General features: G+C 41.9%; 1 protein-coding gene across 6 annotated transcripts in view; it reads right to left on the minus strand.

Moving 5' to 3' along the window:
* The window catches only part of LOC311063456 (protein NLRC3-like), a 621,663-nt gene that overhangs the window by 585,392 nt on the left and 12,880 nt on the right, over nucleotides 1-23,391 (minus strand). The window contains exons 3-12 of one of the 6 annotated variants that reach the window (XM_084082927.1): nucleotides 22,977-23,131; nucleotides 15,044-15,154; nucleotides 13,375-13,485; nucleotides 12,028-12,141; nucleotides 11,340-11,575; nucleotides 8,793-10,617; nucleotides 6,084-6,248; nucleotides 4,100-4,318; nucleotides 3,405-3,554; nucleotides 2,076-2,125 (exon numbers count right to left, since the gene is read on the minus strand). In XM_084082927.1, coding sequence (XP_083939053.1) covers nucleotides 2,076-2,125; nucleotides 3,405-3,554; nucleotides 4,100-4,318; nucleotides 6,084-6,248; nucleotides 8,793-10,617; nucleotides 11,340-11,575; nucleotides 12,028-12,141; nucleotides 13,375-13,485; nucleotides 15,044-15,154; nucleotides 22,977-23,113 — 3,118 coding nt within the window. In that variant the 5' untranslated portion in view covers nucleotides 23,114-23,131. Of the gene's footprint in view, nucleotides 1-2,075; nucleotides 2,126-3,404; nucleotides 3,555-4,099; nucleotides 4,319-6,083; nucleotides 6,249-8,792; nucleotides 10,618-11,339; nucleotides 11,576-12,027; nucleotides 12,142-13,374; nucleotides 13,486-15,043; nucleotides 15,158-22,976; nucleotides 23,132-23,391 lie in introns of all 6 variants that reach the window. The other 5 variants (XM_084082926.1, XM_084082925.1, XM_084082930.1 and 2 more) reach the window with 5 other exon arrangements.

The raw sequence follows: 23,391 nt of genomic DNA on the forward strand, positions 1-23,391 counted from the left end.
TTAAATACTTTTTTCAACTCGTTGGATAGCTTTTATTGTGCGCTAGAACTTAAAACATCTGAGAGCATGGCAGAAAAGCTTTACTTTTTGGATACGATGTGCAGAAAGGGGTAAGAAACATGTAAAGTGGAAAATGTGCGACAATGTTCTGCTAAAACGGCACCGAGAAACGAGGAACCTCATCTTGGAGCTATACAGCGGAGGGAGAGGTTCCGTCGGAGCTACACGTTAGACCGATCTCTTAAAGTGGTACTAGCTTCTAAAGACCTGTTGACTTATTAAATTGCCTGCTTACTACTAAGGTTTTGAAATAGGCACATAATAACAGGGGCGGCCATAGCTGAGTGGTTAGTGAGCCCGCCTAGAGAGCCATAGGCCCAGGTTCGATTCCAGGCCAGGCCAGCATATGTGTCGATGAAATGAAATTTGTCCCTGAGCAAGACTCTTAACCCCTGATTGCTCACAGGTTCTCTTTGGAAACAAGACCGCAAGGACTTTCATGAACGGACCTGTTAAAAGGAATTAGCCTTACTATTCTTAACGCTGGGGAAATTACCCAGGGGTTACAAACATAATAATTTTTATTAAGCAAAAAGGTAGGAAGAATATAATGTGTCATGAAGTTTGCCCGGAATGGCTGATGTACAATTTACGGTACAGTTCTGTTGTAATTATATGCAAAGTAACTTGAAGTAAGTGGAAATAACATTTAATAAAGAACACATTTGTTCTAACGAAACCCTTACATTAGACTAATAGTAGCCTAACATCACATCGTGTTACGTAGTTAGTAGTTGCAGGGTTGTAATGTGACGGTCAAGTACATGTATTTCTTATTAGGCTTTGTTAGGTCTTATTAGGCTTTGTTAGGTCTTATTAGGCTCTGTTAGCCTCTAGGAATTATGTTCCATAATTAGCGTATAACTGTGTTTGTTTCTGTCTAATAGCAGAGAACACCATTTCTAATAACACCTTTTGTTATGTTTCATTCAATTTCTAATTGGACCATAATTAAGGGATAATAGTGGAAAATAAGGGTATAACAACGTTTGTTTCTTTCTAATAAAAAACATTATTGCTAATAAGAAACACATTATTTGTAATAACGGCTTATTATGTCAAATTAGTGTACCGTAAATTGTGCTGCAACCGCTGAATATTCATACAGAAGTCAAGAGACATACTTTAAATCAGTGGTTCTCAAACTTTTTAATTTCAAGGAGTGAGAGTGTACAAATGAAAACCAAATGGACCCATAAGGGTTCACTTGGTGTAATAATGTACTATTAATAGTACATTAAATGTGTCAGGCATAAACAGGTTTTAGCTCTATTTTAAGGTCCCTGTCTCACTTCCCGGTTTAAAGAAAGGCGGGAAAGCTGCGAAAGCTCTGGTAAGCTTTCTATTTTTTGATAAATGCTCTAACTAATATTAATATCTGGTGTGTCCCAACCATAACATGTCAACTCCATCAGTCCTTCTAAATCCAAACTAAAAAAAAAACTCACTACAACTGTGCTGGAATGCAGGGTAGAGTGTCCTCTTTGTGGGTATTTTTGGCTAAAGTTTTCCATGGAATAGAGATGCTAGGGTTCAAGTGGTTAATGTAAAAAATACATATCGGACCAGACTGGACCGCTGGCCTAGCGGTCCGGGCACCTAGGCTCTAATGTAGCCTGACAGCACGTCGCTGGTTTGAGTACCAATCCCGACAGCCTTTGCTGTGTGTCACTTCCCATCTCTCTCTCCCTGTTTCCTGTCTATCTACTGTACTATCAATAAAGACATACAAAGACCCAAACATACAGAATGTGTGTCAGGTAGGGAGACCTAGGAGTGTTTTGTAAACAAGCATCAGCTGGTGTTAAGGACCAGACCAAGAGCAGAGAAACCACCTGAATTCACTGGAAGCTCTACTGAAGAGTTTTCAGGACAGCATCCAGGGAGGGAGGGGCCAACAGAGTATAAAACAATATGGGATACTGACACAGACAGACAGACAGACAGACAGACAGACAGACAGTAAGACAGACAGACAGACAGACAGACAGACATACAGACAGACATATACTCACATCTTTTAAGGAGTTGAGGATTTGTCCAGTGTTCTCCTCCATGTTTCACACTGTAGGAAGTAGAACAACAGTGCATCAATGTCTGACTGTCTAACACAACGTCTCCACTACCTGACACTACAGTGTTTCTGCTACCATTATCTTCTTCTATCTGTGGTCATACAACGTTAAATTGAGGACATTCAAATGAAACTGCAGCAGTATGTGCTGGATGAGCAACTGTCATGAAATGAGTGAGAGGGGATTTTCTATGTCTTATTCAGTTATATCTGCTATTTGAACTTGTAGGTCTGATATTTGCACTTGTAGATCTATTATTTGATCTTGTAGATCTGCTATTCTCACTGAATGGTTGTCAATTTTCTCAGAATGTTCACATATCATGACATGCATAGAAGAGGGATACTAGGGTACTAACTCCTCTAAATAGTTCAAATTGATGCCAAACTACAGCTTACATGAATTATGCTAGAATATACCTTTAATACAATTGTACGGTTCAATTAAAAGTATCTGCCATAAATCTACCATTATTCATTTGTAGTGTAAATATTAACTAAATATATCAATTGAAATCATGAATTACTTTCCTAACAATATAGTAAATATGTATGAATAAATATCCTGGATTTAACACATAACGGTGACTTTTCAGGAAATGGGAAGAATAACCTGAGTTCCAATGGATCCAATGTAGTTATTATTTTAAGTTTGTAAATAGGTGATGGAACACGTTGTGAGCTTGTCTTGTACATCAGGCATTTTCACTGCTTTTACAGGACAGTCATAAAGTGAAGAATATATTAGGGCTTAAGTGGTTAGACAAATGAGCAATAGCATTCATTTGTGAAGGAAAACAAAAATAAATGAAATGGAGAGGCAAGTTTCTGTGACAGTAACACTACTGTATTACGTGTGTGTGTGTGTGTGTGTGTGTGTGTGTGTGTGTGTGTGTGTGTGTGTGTGTGTGTGTGTGTGTGTGTGTGCGTGTGCGTGCGTGTGTGTTTGTAATTATGATGACACTCCACATTCTGCTCCATGAGGTCAATAGACTAGCATGGATTCCATATTTGGATATGCCTCACACAGAACTCCATATATGGGCATAAAAAGGACACAGAGACAGACAGACAGACAGACAGACAGGTATGATGGGTATTGCATAACAGGAGGGGCATCGTTACCAACAGCATCAGCCTGGTTATAATTAATGCCACAGATTATTATATCCCCCCCCCCCCCCACCCCCTGCTGGCCTACCAGTCATTGGAACATGAAACAAGGGAATGGCTGCACTAACCAACATGAACACAGTCCAAGTCTACTCACTTGAGAGTTTCCAATCCAGAGAAGTTCAACAGAACAGATTCCGGCAGAACGTTGAAGGTCAAGTCTAATTCTCTCAAATGAGAAGGATTAGAGCTGATAGCTGAGGCCAGAGCTTCACAGCTTCTCTCTAACAACCAGCAGTTCATCAGTCTAAATGACACATAAAACACCAGAAGTTTGAATGTCTGCTATAAATAAAACCTGCTTACAGACACATATTAACTCCCTGAAAAAGTGCCAGAGTTTTTTTCACAGAAAACAAAAAGTGCTTAGGAAGCGAGATACAGCCTTTTTCAGTTCTAAGTCTAATGGCACCCAGCGCCATAGCGGTAAAAACACGTGAAACACGTTAATGGCACTCAGTGAGTTAAAGGACCTGGTCTGGATGGAATGTCTGGGTTTTAAAGTGGAAAACCAATCCAGAAAGAACAAAGAACGAAAGAAAGAAAGAAAGAAAGAAAGAAAGAAAGAAAGAAAGAAAGAAAGAAAGGAATAAAGAAGAAGAAAGGGTGAATGTATCTCAATTGTTATTGTAACACATACTGTAGTCACTGTAACTTATCATTATTCTAGTCAAAGTGTGTCACTATGATATCAACCTTATTCACACTCTACAAATAAAGCATCACCACAATATAAATAGTATAATCACATGATAAATAAATGATGAAATAATTATTGTAAATTAATCAGACCGTAGAGTCACCAGTCTACAATGAGGATTCTTCAGTGCATCACACAGCAGATCCAGCATAGATACAGCCAGGTCCTCCACGTCATGCAGATCCAGGTCCTCCAGGTCCAGCCCGTTACCACTTAAGTCCAGGTGTCTTAGATGAGATGGATTAGAACTGAGAGCTGAAGCCACAACTTCAATGTGTTTCTTCTGGAGGCGACGGCCAAAGCCAGCAAGTCTGTAATGACAGATTAATGTAAAATCAGAAATGATCAAACAGATCAGCCAAGTTCACTGTCAAGGAAGTTAACCCATTAAGACCGGGAACACATCTGTGTAACCACTTAAACCATTATTTTATTGGCTATTCAAAGATGGCACCGAGTGCCGCGCTATGAGCTTGTAGATCTGCTATTTTAGAAACATCTTGAAAAGGTGTGCAAATCTTTGAATATATATATTTTTAAAGCGAACATTTGTAACTCAAATCTTTGCTTCTGGGGGGGTCCCTGGAACAACATATTTTGAGATGGGGGTCGGCGGCCAAATATATATAATCTTAGGGGTCCTTGACATGAAAAAGGTTTGAGCACCGGTTAGGATTTAGGAGACATTTGTTGAATCCCCCAGAAGCAAAGATTTGAGTTACAAATGTTTACTTTAAAAAATACTGTATATTTTCAAAGTTTTGCACACATTTATAGCCAAATAAATCTAAAATAGACAGAGATGTGTTCCCGGATTGAATAGTAGTAGTAGTAGTAGTTCTTCAGACATTAACAGGATGTCAGTAAGAACAGGGAACCAGAGAACAGAGAAGTGGAAGACAGATGGAAAGTTGTCTCTGTAAACTACAGCAGGGGTTCACAAACTTTTCAGGCTCAGACCCCACAAAAACAAAACAACAACATATTTGAACCGGGGACCCCCCACCCTGACAAGCACTTGGAATTGTAGTAGTTGAAGATTTACATTTAGTTTGAATCGGTTCCACAGATAAATAGTGTGAAAATAGCCGATCTACAAGCTCACAATGGCTTGCACTGCGAGGCGTTGTGAGCTTGCAGATTGTGCGTACGCATGCACACAAACACGCACACGCGCAATCACACACACACACACACACACACACACACACACACACACACACACACACACACACACACACACACACACACACACACACACACACACACACACACACACGTTTGCAGGAACAGAGTGAGATAAACGGAGGGCTTGTGCACAGTTGCAGTGTTGCAAAGTAACTAAGTACATGTACTCAAGTACTACAACTTTGGGGTATCTTTACTGTACTAGAGTATTTCCAGTTGTCAGTACTTTTACTTCTACTCCACTACATCTCAAAGGCAAATATCGTACTTTTTACTCCACTAGAATTTTTGGAAAACCTTAGTTAAAAGTTACTTTGTAGATTTTGATTATTATTACAAAAATACATTAACTCCTTCAGCCCCTATATAGGTCTACATTTCGGTCTTTTGAAAATAGCCGACATACAAGCTCACAATGCGTCGCGATGAGACGCATTGTGAGCTTGTAGATCTGCTATTTTCAAATGATTTTTATGCATTTGAAATGTTTAAATGTGGGACATTCTAATCTGTTTGACTTTTGCCTACTTTTATCTTTTGTTTGTGTTGCTCTAATTGGCAGCCATTAAAGACTTAGATTTTCTTATTTATTTATTCCTGCCTCTGTGTTTTAGTCTGCACTTGGGTTCAACTTGACTATTCAGCGTAACAACACAGAATGAAGGAAAGAAAGAAAGAAAGAAAGAAAGAAAGAAAGAAAGGATGAATGTATCTTAATTGTAATTGTAACACGTATTGTAGTCACTGTAACTTATCATTATTCTAGTCAAAGTGTGTCACTATGATATCAACCTTATTCACACTCTACAAATAAAGCATCACCACAATATTCATAGTATAATGACATAATAAATAAATGATGAAAATAATAATATAAATGAATCAGACCGTAGAGTTTCCAGTCTACAATGAGGATTCTTCAGTGCATCACACAGCAGATCCAGGTCCAGCTTGTTATAACTTAAGTCCAGGTGTCTTAGATGGGATGGATTAGAACTGAGAGCTGAAGCCACAACTTCAATGTGTCTCTTCCAGAGGCCACAGCCAACAAGTCTGTAATGACAGATTAATGTAAAATCAGAGATGATCAAAACAGATCAGCCAAGTTCACTGTCAAGGAAGTTAACCCATTAAGACCGGGAACACATCTGTGTAACCACTTAAACCATTACTTTACACATTGGATATTCAAAAATAGCACAGAGTGCCGCGCTATGAGCTTGTAGATCTGCTATTTTAGAAAAATCTTGTGTGATGTGTGCACATCTTTGAATATATCATTTTTAAAGTGAACATCTTTGCTTCTGGGGGTCCCTGGAACAACATATTTTGAGATGGGGGTCCGCGGCCAAATACATTTTTGAACACACAATACATTTGAACTGGGGACCCCCCACCCTGACAAGCACTTGGAATTGTAGGAGTTGAAGATTTACATTTAGTTTGACTCGGTTCCACAGATAAATACTGTTAAAATAGCCGATCTACAAGCTCGCAACGCCTCGCACTGCGAGCCGTTGTGAGCTTGTAGATCGGCTATTTTCACCATGTTTGCCCCTTTCTTCTGTAATATTTGACAATTTGGCCAATGTGGTATTAAAAAAGTCTTAAAAGTCCTTAAATTTAACTTTTTTAAATGTGCAGATACCCTGTATACACTTATACTGTATGTTGGTTTGTTTACTGTTGAGTGAGAAAACAATGTTGCACATAAAGATAATCATCTGGGGACCCCCCAAAATAATTTGCGGACCCCCCTGGGGGAACCACTGTACAGCAAGCAGCTTGCATTGATGTATAAAGTAACTTGGTAATTCGTCATTAAAGTGAGTAAACCTAAGTAATGACCATAAGCTCATTGTTTCAAAGAGCATCCTCTGTACACCTTCACTAATGCTCTCCTTGGTTTGACTGTTGCTACACATGTCAACCTTTCACTGCCACCATGACACACACTGGCAGATCTACAAGATCTACAAGCTCACAATGTGTCGCGATGCGACGCATTGTGAGCTTGTAGATCTGGTATTTTCAAAAGATTTTTATGCATTTGAAAACTTGAAATAGGACATTATGCATAATGAGTACTTTACACTTTTGGTACTTTAAGTACATTTTGATTTCAATACTTTTGTACTTTTACTCAAGTGACTTTGAATTCCGTACTTACTTGTAACAGAGTATTTCTGTATTGCAATATTATTATTATTTTTTTACTTTTTCCACCACTGTTCATGTATATAATATTACTTTATATCATACATATTACTGTATATAATATATCTCTGCTGTCCAGCCAGAAACTGCTAACTCCAAAACGCTCATTGTTCAGGAAACGCAAAAACAAAATATACGTTTTTCAGGAAATGAAGAAAACCTTATATTTTTAAAACAAAGCAACACTGCCTCATCAAAGTTGGTATAGTGACTTTATATATTGTCAGATACTTGCATGTGTCATTATATTATCAACACTTTAACCAAATCGCGGGTAAATCAACACTTTACCCAGCGCAAGTGGAGTTAGCAGTTTCAGACGAGCAGAAATCAAGCTGAAGTGGAGTTAGGTGTCCAAACAACAATAGCTCCACTCGCTGCTAAGGGAGAGGTTTCTGAAGGGTACAAATTCTCAAAAGCTAACAATGGATCTCCAAGCTCACAATGCATCACAACAACGTGTGAATTAATGCCCTGATGCTTCATGCCACTTATTATATAGGCCTACAATAATAAACAGGACTTTAAATATTACAATAACTTCTGCAAAGAGGTGGTAGAATAGCGCGACAGAAATGCTATGAACGCCTTTCTTCTTGTCACATTGCTCTCCTCATTAAACACTTAATAGATTTTAGAAATATAATTACTTGTTTTCATAACATTAGCGTCAGTGCTAAGTTTGATAAACAGGTACACTGCATAGTTTTAACAGACTACGGGGAGCTTGTTTACGTGATCCTCCTCCTCGTTCACTGCGCAACGCGCTGTTGAAAAGCAGCGCTGTAGAGGAGAGGGGGGAGTTGTTTGTTTTTGACGGACAGTTTGAGGATCCAATGGAGTTGGGAGTTTTCGTCAGAGGCGCTTTTTAATACTTTTCATTGGTTCAAATGTTTTGATATTTTACACAGACCTAAAGGGTGTTCAATAGCCTTGATTTATGAAAAAGAAAATGAAAATGAAAAATGAAAATGGAGTTAGCTGGTCCTGGCTGGACACCGACGATATATGAATTTATATAATATGTATTGCTGTATATATTATACATTTGGGGTCTTTGACATGAAAAGTTGAGAACCACTGGTTTATATAATATCATATGAAGAATGAACCATTAGTGAAACCAATCAGTGTATTTTATAATCTGTGTGTGTGTGTGTGTGTGTGTGTGTGTGTGTGTGCGCGCGCGTGCGTGCGTGCGTGCGTGCGTGCGTGCGTGCGTGCGTGCGTGCGTGCGTGCGTGCGTGCGTGCGTGTGTGTGTGTGTGTGTACGCATACACGTTTGTGCGCATGTTTAGTATTTGTAGTGATCTTGAATGAATACATGTAGTATATGAGTGAAAGCTGTTCTAACATGTTGTTATTCACATGACTACTAACCTGGCTGTTGTGCAGTTCCTCACAGCTGGGATCAGTCTGTGTCGCCCCTCATTGTCTGTGTTGTATTTGTCCAGGTCCAACACCTCCAGAACCTTCTCTGACATCAGCAGCATGGAGGCCAGAGCTGAACACTGGGTCTGAGAGAGTTTCTTCCCTGACTCCAGGTAATGTTGGATCCCTTGACTTAATGAGGGGTCGTTCATCTCCATCAGACAGTGGAAGATGTTGATACATCTGTCAGGAGAGAACCTCAGAGAATCCATCTCCTTCAGGTTGTTGATGGCTCTCTGGATCTCCTCTGGACTGTTCTCTGTCTGACCCAGCAGGCCTCCTAACAGACTCTGGTTGGACTCCAGTGAGAGACCATGAAGGAAGCGGACAAAGAGGTCCAGGTGACCACTTCTACTCTGCAGGGATTTTTTCATAGCAGCCTTCAGGAAGTCAGAGAGGGAACTGTCACTGTTGTACTGATCATCTTTCAGGAATGTCTTCAGGACCTCCATGTTCTTCTGTGTGAAACAGTTGAACAGGTAGACTGCAGCCAGAAACTCCTGGATGCTCAGATGAACAAAGCTGTAGACTGTTTTCTGGAAGAGCACACTCTCTCTCTTGAAGATCTCTGTGCACACTCCTGAGTACAGCGAGGCGTCTTTCACATCAAGACCACACTCTTCCAGGTCTTCTTGGTAGAACATGATGCTACTTTTCTGCAGATGTTCAAACGCCAGCCTGCCCAGCTTCAGAAGGACTTCTCTGTCAGTCTCCATGAACGGCTGTTCATTCGCCTTTTTTCTCTTTTCTCTGATTCTTTCTCTTTTGTTTCTTTTATTTTTTGGTGCCTCATCATACTTCTGCTTCTTCCTCTTTGTCTGGACCCACAGGAGGTGGCTGTACATCTGAGTCAGGGTCTTGGGCAGCTGTCCTGTCTTGTCTGTCTTCACCATGTCCTTCAGAACGGTAGCAGTGATACAACAGAAGACTGGGATGTGACACATGATGTGGATGCTCTTTGATGTCTTGATGTGTGAGATGATTGTGCTGGCCAGCTTCTCATCACTGAATCTCTTCATGAAGAACTCCTCCTTCTGGGGGTCTGTGAACCCTCGTACTTCTGTCACCATGTCAACACATGCAGGAGGTATCTGATTGGCTGCTGCAGGTCTGGTAGTTATCCAGATGACAGCCAATGGGATCAGATTCCCCTTGATTAGGTTAGTCAACAACACGTCCACTGATGATGTCACTGTGACATCAGAAATTATGTCATTGTTGCGGAAGTTCAGTGAAAACCTGCTTTCATCTAGACCATCAAAGATGAAGCCAACTTTCCAGACAGCGAGCTGCTCTGCTGTGACCTTCTTTAATGTTGGGTGGAAAACATGGATCAGTGTGAGAAGACTGTGCTGCTCATCTATGACCAAGTTCAGCTCCCGGAATGAGAAGGGAACCAGGAGAATGACATCTTGATTTTCCAAACCCTTTGCCCAGTCCAGAGTGAACTTACGCACAGAGAATGTTTTTCCAATGCCAGCGATGCCTTTGGTCAGAACTCTTCTGATGGGCGTCTCTCTGCCAATGAGGAGGGTTTTAAAGATGTCACAGCAGTTGATTGGTTTGTCATGGAGGGTCTTCTTCTTGGAAAGTGTCTCTATCTGCCACACCTCATGTTGGTTATTAACCCCTTCACTCTCTCCCACTGTGACGTAGAGCTCTGTGTAGATGTCAGTGAGGGAGGTTCCTGTCTCTTCAGTGATGTGTTCTGTCACACAATCAAGACTGTTCAAACTGATCTTATAATCCTTTAAATGCTCCTGCACACTGACATCTGTTACGAGAAGAGAATTAAGACATTTTAAACATTTTGCTTAAATTATAACTTTACATTCTTACAGCTGTGTACACACATTATTAATGTGGTAAATATCATGCATTAGGGAGAAGAAAAACAATATACAAATAATATTGTTTGAATTGTTTGACAGATGTTACCCTATTTGACAATGTTTTTTTTTGCTATTTAAATATTTAGGTCCTACATGGGCAACTGGCGGCCTGGCGGCCACATGCGGCCCCCACCTTCACTTAATGTGGCCCGCAGGTTAATATCAGAATAGTGATATATTATTGATTTCAGCTGTTATGATTCCAAACATGCAAACATGACCCGCTTTAATTACTTAAGTCTATGTCAGTAGCTTAATGACTAGTATTACAATTATATTGTCTTTTTTACGTCCAAAGTATTTGCATTTAACATAAGCATAACTAAATGCATTTGAAATTAAATAAAAATTTGACTTTTCAGGATACCAAATTCAAAAATATTGTATGCGACGTGTTTTGAGCTTGTAGATCAGCTATTTTTGCTACTTTTGTGTGACATAGAATGGTGAAAAAAGTAAAAATACGGAGAGACAGTATATGCTATGTGTCCCTCTGGAGTGAGTGTGGAAATATAGTGGCCCTCTACATCATCAAAGTTGCATCACCCCTGATTTAGGTAATTAACATGAAGTTTGAATTAGTATAAATTGTGTCCAGTCTTACTTTGTCCACTGCTGGATTGTCTGGGTGTCTTCAGTCCAGGTGTGGTTCTGGATGTCTTTCCACACTGGGGACAGTCATGGTGTTCTGTTGGAGCAGACTGGTCCCAGTATGAGGTGATGCACTGTCTGCAGAACCAGTGTCCACAGCTGGTAGAGACTGGATCTGTCAGAACCTCCTCACACACTGAACACCTGGACGCCTGCTCTGTCACAACACAACTCCTCCTCTTCCTGTCTCTGTTGACATGAAGAGTTATTTATTATGACTATATTCCTGGTGGATGTAAGGGTATTTCCATACGGCTTGGTGTTGGTATACAATAATAGTGTCCATGCTGTCATGGAATTATGTATTCATGATTCATATTTGGTCTGCGCACTGTGACAATATAGTTAATAAAATACTAAAACCTCCTAGACATACTGTCTGTCTGTCTGTCTGTCTGTCTGTCTGTCTGTCTGTCTGTCTAAATATCTATATGTCTGTATCAGGCTGACAACTAAAAAATATATTGTATATTAATATGTTTACTAATAACTGAAAATAAACATTATTAATACCATCATAATCTGTTCATACTACACAGCTAAAGTATTAAGAGCCAGAACATTATATACCTCATGATCTGTGCTCAGTAGAGTTTGATAACAACTAAATCATGTGTTTTCTGTGTGTTTTACATTCTGACCTGTGATCAGTAGAGTGGTGTTCATCTTTGAAGTTAATAGGTTGACGCATGGACCAGTCACTCTTCATGGAGACACAGCTGGGTACAGGAGACCCTGATCTGTGCTGATCAACCCTGATAGAAAGAGAGGATGAACATTATTTACTTTATTTATATTCAATCATACAATCCATGTGGAATCCACACACACTTCTAGTCAAACTTCTCTTATATGAACTCTCTACTCTGAAGTATAAAACACTTCAACGTCCACAGAGAACATTTCAGAAGTGCAGCGACCGTGATGCAGAAACATCTTTCTATACTGAGTTTGGTTTTGATGAAGACCATTAATTAACATGGTTCATTTGATGTCATGTTTATATAGTTTAGAGGAAACAACTGTGAATAGTTGTTAAAATAAATAAACAAACTATTCATTCATTTATTTAATTAATACATAAATACATATTTTGAGTGGGTCATGAGAACATTCAGAGATTGTCATGAAATATTGTCTAAATTAGTTAGAAGTTTGAGTCTCATGTGAAAACACATTGACATAATCGACCCCATAATTTAACCTTTATATTTCTTCTGTTCATTTTCAGTTCAACAACCTTGAATCATAAAGACATTTCATGTCATGTCACGTGTCTGTTTGACAGTATGATGAGTTTATTAATAATTGAAAACAAAGGTTACTGTATTAACACTGTCATAACCTGTTCATTTACAAAACTAAATTAAAGGACCACTTCACCCATTTTCAACCTATTAAATTAGTCCTCACTAATGATCGTTATATTATTATATTATGTATCATATTCATATAAATGGTCCTCAATAATGATCATTATAAGATGACAAAATTTCTGTGTGAGGAGGGCTGTGGACAGTTCAGATACCTGCCTACCAGTGACATCATCGCTAGGCAGGTTTGGTCAAGATTTCAAAGGTTATTTTATTTTGTATTGATGCAAGAACAATGGCTTCTATTTCATTCTGGTTATTTAACCACATGTGGGCGAACATTCAGCAAAAGTAGCAGATCTACAAGCTCACACCATGAAGTGTTGTGAGCTTGTTGATCGGGTATTTTTGGCAAAGTGATTTGGTGTAGAGGGGAAAGTTAACAGGTTTGTATAAATAAGTCAGTATTTGAGTAGTATTTTCACTAGATACTTTTACTTCTACTCAAGTAGAAGTTAAGATACCAATACTTTGACCAAGACAACCTAAGAATGACTGAATCAAAGATCACTACAGCTGACAGTGAGATACTCTACTACTGTCTACATCTGTGAGCAGATACAACACATTCTTTGTGTCTTTCCAGATGAAGTTCACAGAGTTCAGTGATCTTACTTTGTGTCTGGAGGTCCAGGTTCATTACTGAAGTTAAGAGGTAGTCCTTTAGACCGGTCACTCTGCATCACACAGCTGGGTGTTGGAGACTCTGGTCTGTGGTAAACACTTCTGGAATAAAAAAAAACGTTTATTCAATTATCATAGTTCCCCACTGACCATGATGTGTGTTGATACATTACTGTAGGGTTGACAATAGAACATCATTATTATTATTTTATAATAGACTAGGTGTGTTGATACATTACTGTAGGGTTGACAATAGAACATCATTATTATTATTTTATAATAGACTAGGTGTGTTGATACATTACTGTAGGGTTGACAATAGAACATCATTTTTATTGTATAATAGACTAGGTGTGTTGATACATTACTTACATAGACAACTTCCCAGAATGCATCTGTCACCAGACACACAGATCAATGGAGGACATAAACACACTCACAGGAGTGTGTAAGAATAAATCTGTCTTTATTAATACAGTATTTAATAATATTGATGTTATCTTTTTATTTGTTAAACATGTCTATAACCTAGAGACAGACATAACCACTGTGAACCAGGCCTCCATTTGGACATGTCATTATAGGTGTGACATTTTAAAAGAAAATAGCAGATATACAAACTCACAAAGCATTGTGACGCAAGGTATTGTGAGCTTGTAGATCTGCTACCTTTTTTTGCTACTTTTGCATGATACTGGCAATCAACATTGCAACAATAAAAACAGCAAAACATAGCATTAAGACAAACATAGTAACAATAAAATAAATAATACTAAACACACACACAACTAGAAATGGGTGCTCTGCAGAGTGCATATCTCCACCAGGCTGGTGGCCTACCCAGGGCTGTGTAAGTCGCTGGTTTCAACCATCAGTCCTGGTGAAGGTGTAGGCGTTTCTATGGTTCTACCTTTCACATTTGTGGTTAGGGTTGAAGGTGTAGGCATTTCTAAGACATACGGTTCTATTTTTCACATGTGTGGTGCCCCCTATGGGCAGAAATGAGCGCGCTTTTGGAGGTGTGCTCTATAGAGGCCCCTCAACATGTGATTCTAATGTAGGGTTGATTGGATTTGCCAATTACAGACAAACTGTATGGAATATCACAAAGCTGTGTGATGCTCATTGTCACATGACACCTGAGATCACCTGTACCTAATATGGTGAAGATTTATAAAACAAACAAATCAGGTTTCTGCAACAAACAGTGACATTTGCCTTATTTGTGACCCATATAGGTCCAAGTTAAATAGTTTTTTGCTCTCCATTGTTTTGAGGGCCTTCAAGGGTGATTAACAAGGACGTTTGGCTTACTTCACAGATTGGCTGTATAGCAATCTTTTATAGGTACATTTTTTTTATTATTCTAAACTACTGGTTGTGACTGTTGCCAAATGAGAGTGGAGATGCGGTTGAAACTTTCATAGGACGTATCTGTACATAACCACAGTCCTGGTAACCTCCAACATCATAGCACTGCTCTTGGTGCAATCTGAGTAATTATGTTGGCATTTTCTTGCGGTAGTATTTTTTGAATATCAATAAAGATATTGTGATACTCATGTGTATTGGTATTTTCAATTACTCTTCTATCTGTAACCAGACACAAGTCATTCATTGTGTCTTTCCAGTTGAAGTTCACAGAGATCAGTGATCTTACTTTGTGTCTGGAGGTCCAGGTTCATTACTGAAGTTGGGATTTTCAGCTTTAGACCAGTCACTCTTCATAGACACACAGCTGGGTGTTGGAGACTCTGGTCTGTGGTAAACACTTCTGGAATCATAAAAGTATATCACAATTAGCATATGGATGATTCTTGTTAATGCTAAATTATACAACTATAAAGTATATTGAACACTCAGTTCATATGTTTCGTATACATTATTGTTCATCATCAAATACAAATAATTGTAAACATTGAAACCTCACATTGAGTCTGATGTGTACTACTGTATTGATTAAGAACATTTACCAGAACTACAAATAGAATCTAATCATCAAGCAGTGGAGTTTGTGGTCCTCTCACTTATTGTAAATTAAAAGCTAAAACTAAGACTAAATATATTGACAATTTCATTTTATGTTTGGTTGCACTCCGGTGTTGCGCTCTGAAAATAGCAGATCTACAAGCTCACAACGCGTCGCAGCGCGTCTAGCTCCAATCGGAACTTCTCCCTCCACTCTATAGCTCCTAGATGAGGTTCCACAGTCTCGGGTGCAGAAAGGTGACGACACCAGTGAATATTGGCCACTATGCATGATTCTTACCTTTTTCCACACATCGCATCCAAAAAGTAAAGGTCGGCCCCCCTGCTCTCAGATGTTTACATTTTTAGCGGCCAAGAAAATCTAAGTGACGGGTTGAAACAAGCGTTTAAATTGCTTATTTAGTCAGCCTGTGGCCAGTCAACCCACGTCCGCATGCACAGTACTGCTCCCGTAAGATTGCATTGGGAAATCATGGCACAGGCTGACTAAAAAAAAACATTCAAAAGCTTGTTTCAACCCGTCGGTTAGATTTTCTTGAGGGCTAAAATTGAAACATATGAGAGCAGGGGGGCCGACCTTTACTTTGTGGATATGATGTGTGGATAAAGGTAAGAATCATGCATAGTGGACAATATTCACTGGTGTCACCTATCTGCACCCGAGACTGTGGAACCTCATCTAGGAGCTATACAGCGGAGAGAGAGGTTCCACATGGGTCTGTGCTATCATGCTATGTCATGTTCTAGTGCTGTGTATATGCTATAGGAGGATTCACATACTATCATGTTATGTCATGTTCTAGTGCTGTGTATATGCTATAGGAGGATTCACATACTATCATGTTATGTCATGTTCTAGTGCTGTGTATATGCTATAGGAGGATTCACATACTATCATGCTATGTCATGTTCTAGTGCTGTGTATATGCTATAGGAGGATTCACATACAATCATGTTAAGTCATGTTCTAGTGCTGTGTATATGCTATAGGAGGATTCACATACAATCATGTTAAGTCATGTTCTAGTGCTGTGTATATGCTATAGGAGGATTCACATACTATCATGCTATGTCATGTTCTAGTGCTGTGTATATGCTATAGGTCGGAGGATTCACATACTATCATGTTATGTCATGTTCTAGTGCTGTGTATATGCTATAGGTCGGAGGATTCACATACTATCATGTTATATCATGTTCTAGTGCTGTGTTTATGCTATAGGAGGATTCACATACTATCATTGTGGCAGTTCACCCTGCCACTGACACTGCATAACCACGTCAACACTACACAATACACCATTTACACAATAGCCAGGTAGCATACAGGATAGTTTGGTGGGTGCACACACTAAACTCCATTTAACAGCTTTTAGTATGTTTCCTGTATTGTATTGTTTTCACTTATGATCTAAATGATTTCACACAACACAGGGTTAAAGGGTAAAATTGTTCTTTATTTTTAAGTTGCAGGGAATGTTCTTTTGGCAAATGTTTGACTGTTCTTTTCTTTCTCTTACCACAGTGCTTCCTGGTTCTGGGCAGTGACGAAGGACCCGAGTGTAGCTGCAGGCAGCCTTTTATAGTGCCTGTCTGTTTGTAGTGAGCATGCTCAGTCCATACCTGCTGTACCATACCAACTGGGGGTTTGAGTAAAATGTGGTATTCTAATTGTTTTATGGATTATTAGTACTGTGGGAAACGTGCTAATGTGAGGACACTTTAAACGTGTTAAATTGTGAAGTATAATGTCTTTAGACATGGAGGAAATAACTTGTGTAAATTGTTTGAATCAATTTAGGATTGGTATGGTCCAGTGGGAGGGGCTTAGCCTTTAAAGAAGGGTGCCTACCACTGCCCAGGCAGTCAGTGAAGGGCTGCAGTAGGGAGCAGACCTATAGCCAATCTGGCCAGTATTGTGTTTTCTGTTTGTTTGCATTCCCTGGGACTTCTTTTTCTAAAAAAAGGTGAATAAAAAACCACTTGTTGCATCTAAGGACTGCGTTGCTTCCAGTGTTTCCGCCATATTCTACCCACACTGGGACAAAGTGTGACATTTGGTGGCAGTGGTGGGATATGGCCACCCGGAAAAAGGTCCCGGGGGGGGGGAAGAGAATTCAAACAAGAAGCAAAACATCAAAACCGGAGCCTGAGGCGGCAGAGGAGCAGGAATGGGAGGAGGAGGATGAAGGCCCATCACCTCACCATCGGCCGTCATCTCCCCGTCGCCGAGCGGTACCGGCCCAGCAGGAGGTTGTTCATCTGCTGCGGCGGTTCATGGGTTCGCAGAGGGACCGAGAAGCCCTGTTGGTGGGGGAAATGCGTGGCATACGTGAGGCCATCCAAGCTGCTAGGCAGCCGCCAGCAGCACCACCAGCACCGCAGCAGGAGCCACCAGCAGCACCACCAGCACCACCAGCACCACAACAGGAGCCGCCAGCAGCACCACCAGCACCACCAGCACCGCAACAGGAGCTGCCAGCAGCACCACCAGCACCACCAGCACCGCAGCAGGAGCCGCCAGCAGTACCACCGGTACCACAGCAGCAACCACCAGCACGACGTAAGGATCCCAAGATGATTCCATTTCAAGCAGATGAGGACATGGAGAATTACCTCCTCCGATTTGAACGAATTGCGAAGACTTGGGCGTGGCCAGATGTTGAGTGGGCTTGCAGGCTGGTGCCTTTGCTGACGGGAAAGGCATTGGAGGCTTATTCTGCCATGGACGAGGAGCGTTCCGACTCCTATCCGGACCTGAAGGAAGCCTTGTTGGAGAAGTTCGATATCTCAGCAGAGACGTATCGCCGGCGTTTTCGAGACACTTCGCTCCCCCACGGTGAATCCCCCAACGAAACCTACCAGCGCTTGAAAGGATTTTATCGTCGGTGGATGAAGCCTGACCAGTGCAGCGTGGAGGACATCGGGGAAACCATCGTGTTGGAGCAGATGCTGCGCGTCTTTCCACCTGACATCCGCACCTGGGTCAAGGAGCGTGAGCCCCCCACCGGTGTGGAAGCAGCCAAACTTGCAACCCAGTACGTCAACGCCCGGAAAACACCAGCTGCCAGGCCACCACAACGTCCGCCCAACCGAGGCCAAAGCGACCACCGGCAAGAAGGGCCGAAGGGTAACTATGGGACTCAGGGGAATGTGGGGTTTGGTAGAAACAGGCAGCAGGCTAGTAGCAGGGAAATCATCTGTTACTATTGCCAGCAGCCTGGCCACAAGGCCTCAGACTGCCCACTTAAGAAACCGAAACTGTCTGGTTACTGTTATGTGCCCCGCCAGGCGGTGTCTAGAGAATTACGCACCATGAAGTCAGAAGATGCCTCATTTCAACCAGTGACTGTTAATGGGATACAAATGTTAGCATTGTTGGATAGCGGAAGTTCTATGTCTTTGATTAAGAAATGCTATCTGCCTGACAGTGGTATTGACTATGGGAACAAAACTGACATTGAATGTGTGCACGGGGATCAGAAACCATACCCCACCTCTGAGGTTACCATTGGTGTAGATGGGCAGGCATTTTTGCTACAGGTGGGGGTTATTGACCACTTATCTGTTGATTGTATCCTGGGGAGGGATTTGCCAATTTTGCGGGATCTAATTGCAGCGCACAAACAGAAAATTGAAATGTGTGCTGTGGTCACAAGGTCCCAGGTTAAAGCTGGCCTGGAGCCCCTCCCAGATCTTGATGGTGATCTGTGTGAGGGTGGTTCCAAAGGCCCAAGAAAACCACGGCGTCAACGCCGCATTGAGAAAATGGAAGGAACCTTCCATAAGGCAGAGAGTCTAGAGACCTATCCTGAGCCTTTAAGTGTCAATTGGGACATTCCAAATGACATACGCCAATTGCAAATGTCTGATTCTTCTCTGTCTTTCTTGTACAAGCAGGTTGAGGATGGGGAGGGAAACAAACTCTCTGGTCCACATTTCATGGTTGATAATGACATTCTGTATGTAATGGGGGATGCAGGTAAACGCCTAGTTGTACCAACCAGTTGTAGGTCCCTTGTTTTACATCTGGCACATACAGTACCATGGGCAGGTCATCTAGGGCAGCAGAAAACATACATGAGGTTGGGGTCACGGTTTTACTGGCCTACTATGTATACTGATGTTAAGCATTTCTGCACCACATGTCCAGAGTGTCAAATCACCACACACAGCAAACCCAAGCAGGTTCCATTACACCCATTACCGATCATCAGTACCCCTTTCCGGCGCATAGCCATGGATGTGGTTGGTCCCCTGGAGAAGAGCAGCTCTGGTTACCAGTACATACTCGTGATCTGTGACTATGCCACTCGATTCCCAGAAGCTTTTCCTCTCCGCAGCATAAAGACACCCAAGATAATCGGTGCACTTGTCCAGCTTTTCTCCCGTGTAGGGGTCCCTGAAGAAATTCTTACTGACCAAGGTACCAACTTCACTTCTGGCCTGATGAAACAGCTGCAGAAGGAACTGGGCATCAGAGGCATTCGAACCACTCCATACCATCCCGAGACTGATGGGTTGGTCGAGAGATTCAACCAAACCTTGAAACAGATGTTGCGTAAGTTTGTCTCTGATACCGGCCGAGACTGGGATAAGTGGTTACCATTTGTCTTGTTTGCCTACAGGGAGGTGCCACAAGCATCAACTGGATTTTCCCCCTTCGAGCTGCTTTATGGATGGCCGGTGCAGGGACCACTGGATCTCTTGAGGAAGGAGTGGGAGACATCCAAAACCCCAGCGCCGGACGGAATCCTGTCCTACGTGCTCCAAATGCGTGAGCGCCTGGAGAAGTACCGGGAGGAGGCAAAAAATAACCTGGAGAGGGCGCAGCAGAAGCAGAAGTGCTGGTATGACAAAAGGGCTCGGCAGAGGGAGCTGAAACCTGGTCAAAAAGTCCTACTCTTACTCCCAACGTGCAGTAACAAACTGTTGGCAAAATGGCAGGGGCCCTATCCGGTGCTGAAGAAGATGGGACCAGTGACGTACGAGGTGGCTCATGCCGACAAGGGGAAAGCAACCCAGGTCTACCATATCAACCTCCTCAAAGAGTGGAAGGAGCGTGAGGTTCCATCTGCTGAAGTGTTACTGGTGCGTCAGGTCCAGGAGGAAGATGGTGAGTCTGACTCAAACCTACAGCAACTCGTCCAGCCGAAAACTCTTCACGTGGAGCACCTGCCATCCCAACAGCAACAGGCGTTACAGAGGCTTCTGTGGGAGATGCCTGGGCTGTTCCGAGAGGGTCCAGGGCGAACCCAGCTGTCCCAGCACACCATCCGCCTAAAGGAAGCAGTTTCTCCCATTCGCCAGAGGCCATACCGGATCCCAGAAAGGCTTGGAGTGTCTCTTAAGGAGGAGATCCAGAAGATGATTGACCTGGGGGTGATCGAGCCATCTGAGAGTGAGTGGTCCAGTCCCATGGTGATGGTGCCTAAGAAGGATGGTTCTCAACGACCCTGTATTGACTTCAGAAAAGTCAATGCTGTTTCCTGTTTTGACGCATACCCCATGCCTCGAATCGATGACCTGGTGGAGCGTGTTGGAAATGCCAAGTATATAACCACCCTGGACCTTTGCAAAGGTTATTGGCAGATTCCACTGGAGGAGACATCAAAGCAGTACACTGCATTCCGCACACCATCTGGACTGTACCAATTCACAGTAATGCCATTTGGACTTCATGGAGCGCCTGCAACGTTCCAGAGGTTGATGGACAAAGTCCTCAGAGGTTTGGAAGCCTTCAGCGCTGCTTACCTGGATGACGTGGTCATTTTCAGCTACTCCTGGGAGGACCATCTCCAACACCTGCGACAGATCCTGACGAGCATCGAAAGAGCAGGTTTGACCCTCAATGCTCAAAAGTGTGAGTGGGCCAAGAGTGAGGTCCAGTATCTCGGATTCCAGTTGGGAGGGGGATACATTCGCCCTCTCGTGGACAAAGTCGAAGCCATCCGCAATGCAGAGCGCCCACGCACCAAACGACAGGTGAGGTCTCTGTTAGGCCTTATAGGATGGTACAGCAACTTTCTCCCCCACTACTCTACTCTTGCCACCCCTCTAACTAACCTAACTCAGAAAGCAGCACCCAACCCCATTAAGTGGTCCCCAGAATGTGAGCAGTCATTTGCTGCTCTCAAGAATGCAATGTGTTCATCTCCTGTCCTCTGTAGTCCTGATTTTCAGGAACGCTTCGTAGTCCAGACCGACGCGTCTGATGTTGGGCTTGGAGCGGTTTTGCTACAAGGGGATGAGGGAAAGGAGAGACCCGTATTATACCTAAGTCGTAAGTTGGAACCCAGGGAGACCAGGTATTCAACGATTGAGAAGGAGGGCTTAGCCATTAAATGGGCATTGGAAAGTCTGCGTTATTACCTCCTTGGAAGGGAGTTTGATGTTGAAACAGACCACAAAGCTCTGTCTTGGATCAACACAATGAAGGATCGCAATGCTAGGATCACCAGATGGTACCTTGATTTACAACCCTTCAGTTTCAGGATTCGGCACAAATCTGGCAAGAACAACCTATTGGCGGACTACCTGTCCAGGTTTACCACCACGGCTGCGCCAGGAGAGGGGGGAGGTAATGTGGCAGTTCACCCTGCCTCTGACACTGCATAACCACGTCAACACTACACAATACACCATTTACACAATAGCCAGGTAGCATACAGGATAGTTTGGTGGGTGCACACACTAAACTCCATTTAACAGCTTTTAGTATGTTTCCTGTATTGTATTGTTTTCACTTATGATCTAAATGATTTCACACAACACAGGGTTAAAGGGTAAAATTGTTCTTTATTTTTAAGTTGCAGGGAATGTTCTTTTGGCAAATGTTTGACTGTTCTTTTCTTTCTCTTACCACAGTGCTTCCTGGTTCTGGGCAGTGACGAAGGACCCGAGTGTAGCTGCAGGCAGCCTTTTATAGTGCCTGTCTGTTTGTAGTGAGCATGCTCAGTCCATACCTGCTGTACCATACCAACTGGGGGTTTGAGTAAAATGTGGTATTCTAATTGTTTTATGGATTATTAGTACTGTGGGAAACGTGCTAATGTGAGGACACTTTAAACGTGTTAAATTGTGAAGTATAATGTCTTTAGACATGGAGGAAATAACTTGTGTAAATTGTTTGAATCAATTTAGGATTGGTATGGTCCAGTGGGAGGGGCTTAGCCTTTAAAGAAGGGTGCCTACCACTGCCCAGGCAGTCAGTGAAGGGCTGCAGTAGGGAGCAGACCTATAGCCAATCTGGCCAGTATTGTGTTTTCTGTTTGTTTGCATTCCCTGGGACTTCTTTTTCTAAAAAAAGGTGAATAAAAAAACACTTGTTGCATCTAAGGACTGCGTTGCTTCCAGTGTTTCCGCCATATTCTACCCACACTGGGTAGAATATCATGTTCTAGTGCTGTGTATATGCTATAGGAGGATTCACATGCTATCATGTTATGTCATGTTCTAGTGCTGTGTTTATGCTATAGGAGGATTCACATACTATCATGTTATATCATGTTCTAGTGCTGTGTATATGCTATAGGAGGATTCACATACTATCATGTTATGTCATGTTCTAGTGCTGTGTATATGCTATAGGAGGATTGACATACTTTAAGTGTGGAGGTCCAGGTTCATTACTGAAGTGTGGAGGGTCATATTTAGATACACAGCTGGCTGTTGGAGGCTCTGGTCTGTGGATGTGCTGTTTGTCACTTCCCTCCTCCTCTCTCTCCACAGACTCACTCATCTTTGGTCTTTATTTAACCTGTCAAGTTACAGGAAATACAATACATAATGTAGGAAATTATGTATAAATGTGCGCACGCACGCGTGCACAGGCACACCCACACCCACTCTGTTGTCTTCAAAATACTTAGGTGTTGATATCATCACTGTCATCAATGCTATAATGCTACAAAATAATAATAATAATACATCAGCTATAATTGTATAGTGTTCCAGTTTCAATTGTATGTCTGCTCATTTCTTTGTGTCATCACTTCATTTGTTTATCCTGTATCCTGT

The sequence above is a fragment of the Gymnoscopelus microlampas genome (assembly GCF_963454915.1).
Source record: "Gymnoscopelus microlampas genome assembly, chromosome: 16".
Lineage (NCBI taxonomy): Eukaryota > Metazoa > Chordata > Actinopteri > Myctophiformes > Myctophidae > Gymnoscopelus > Gymnoscopelus microlampas.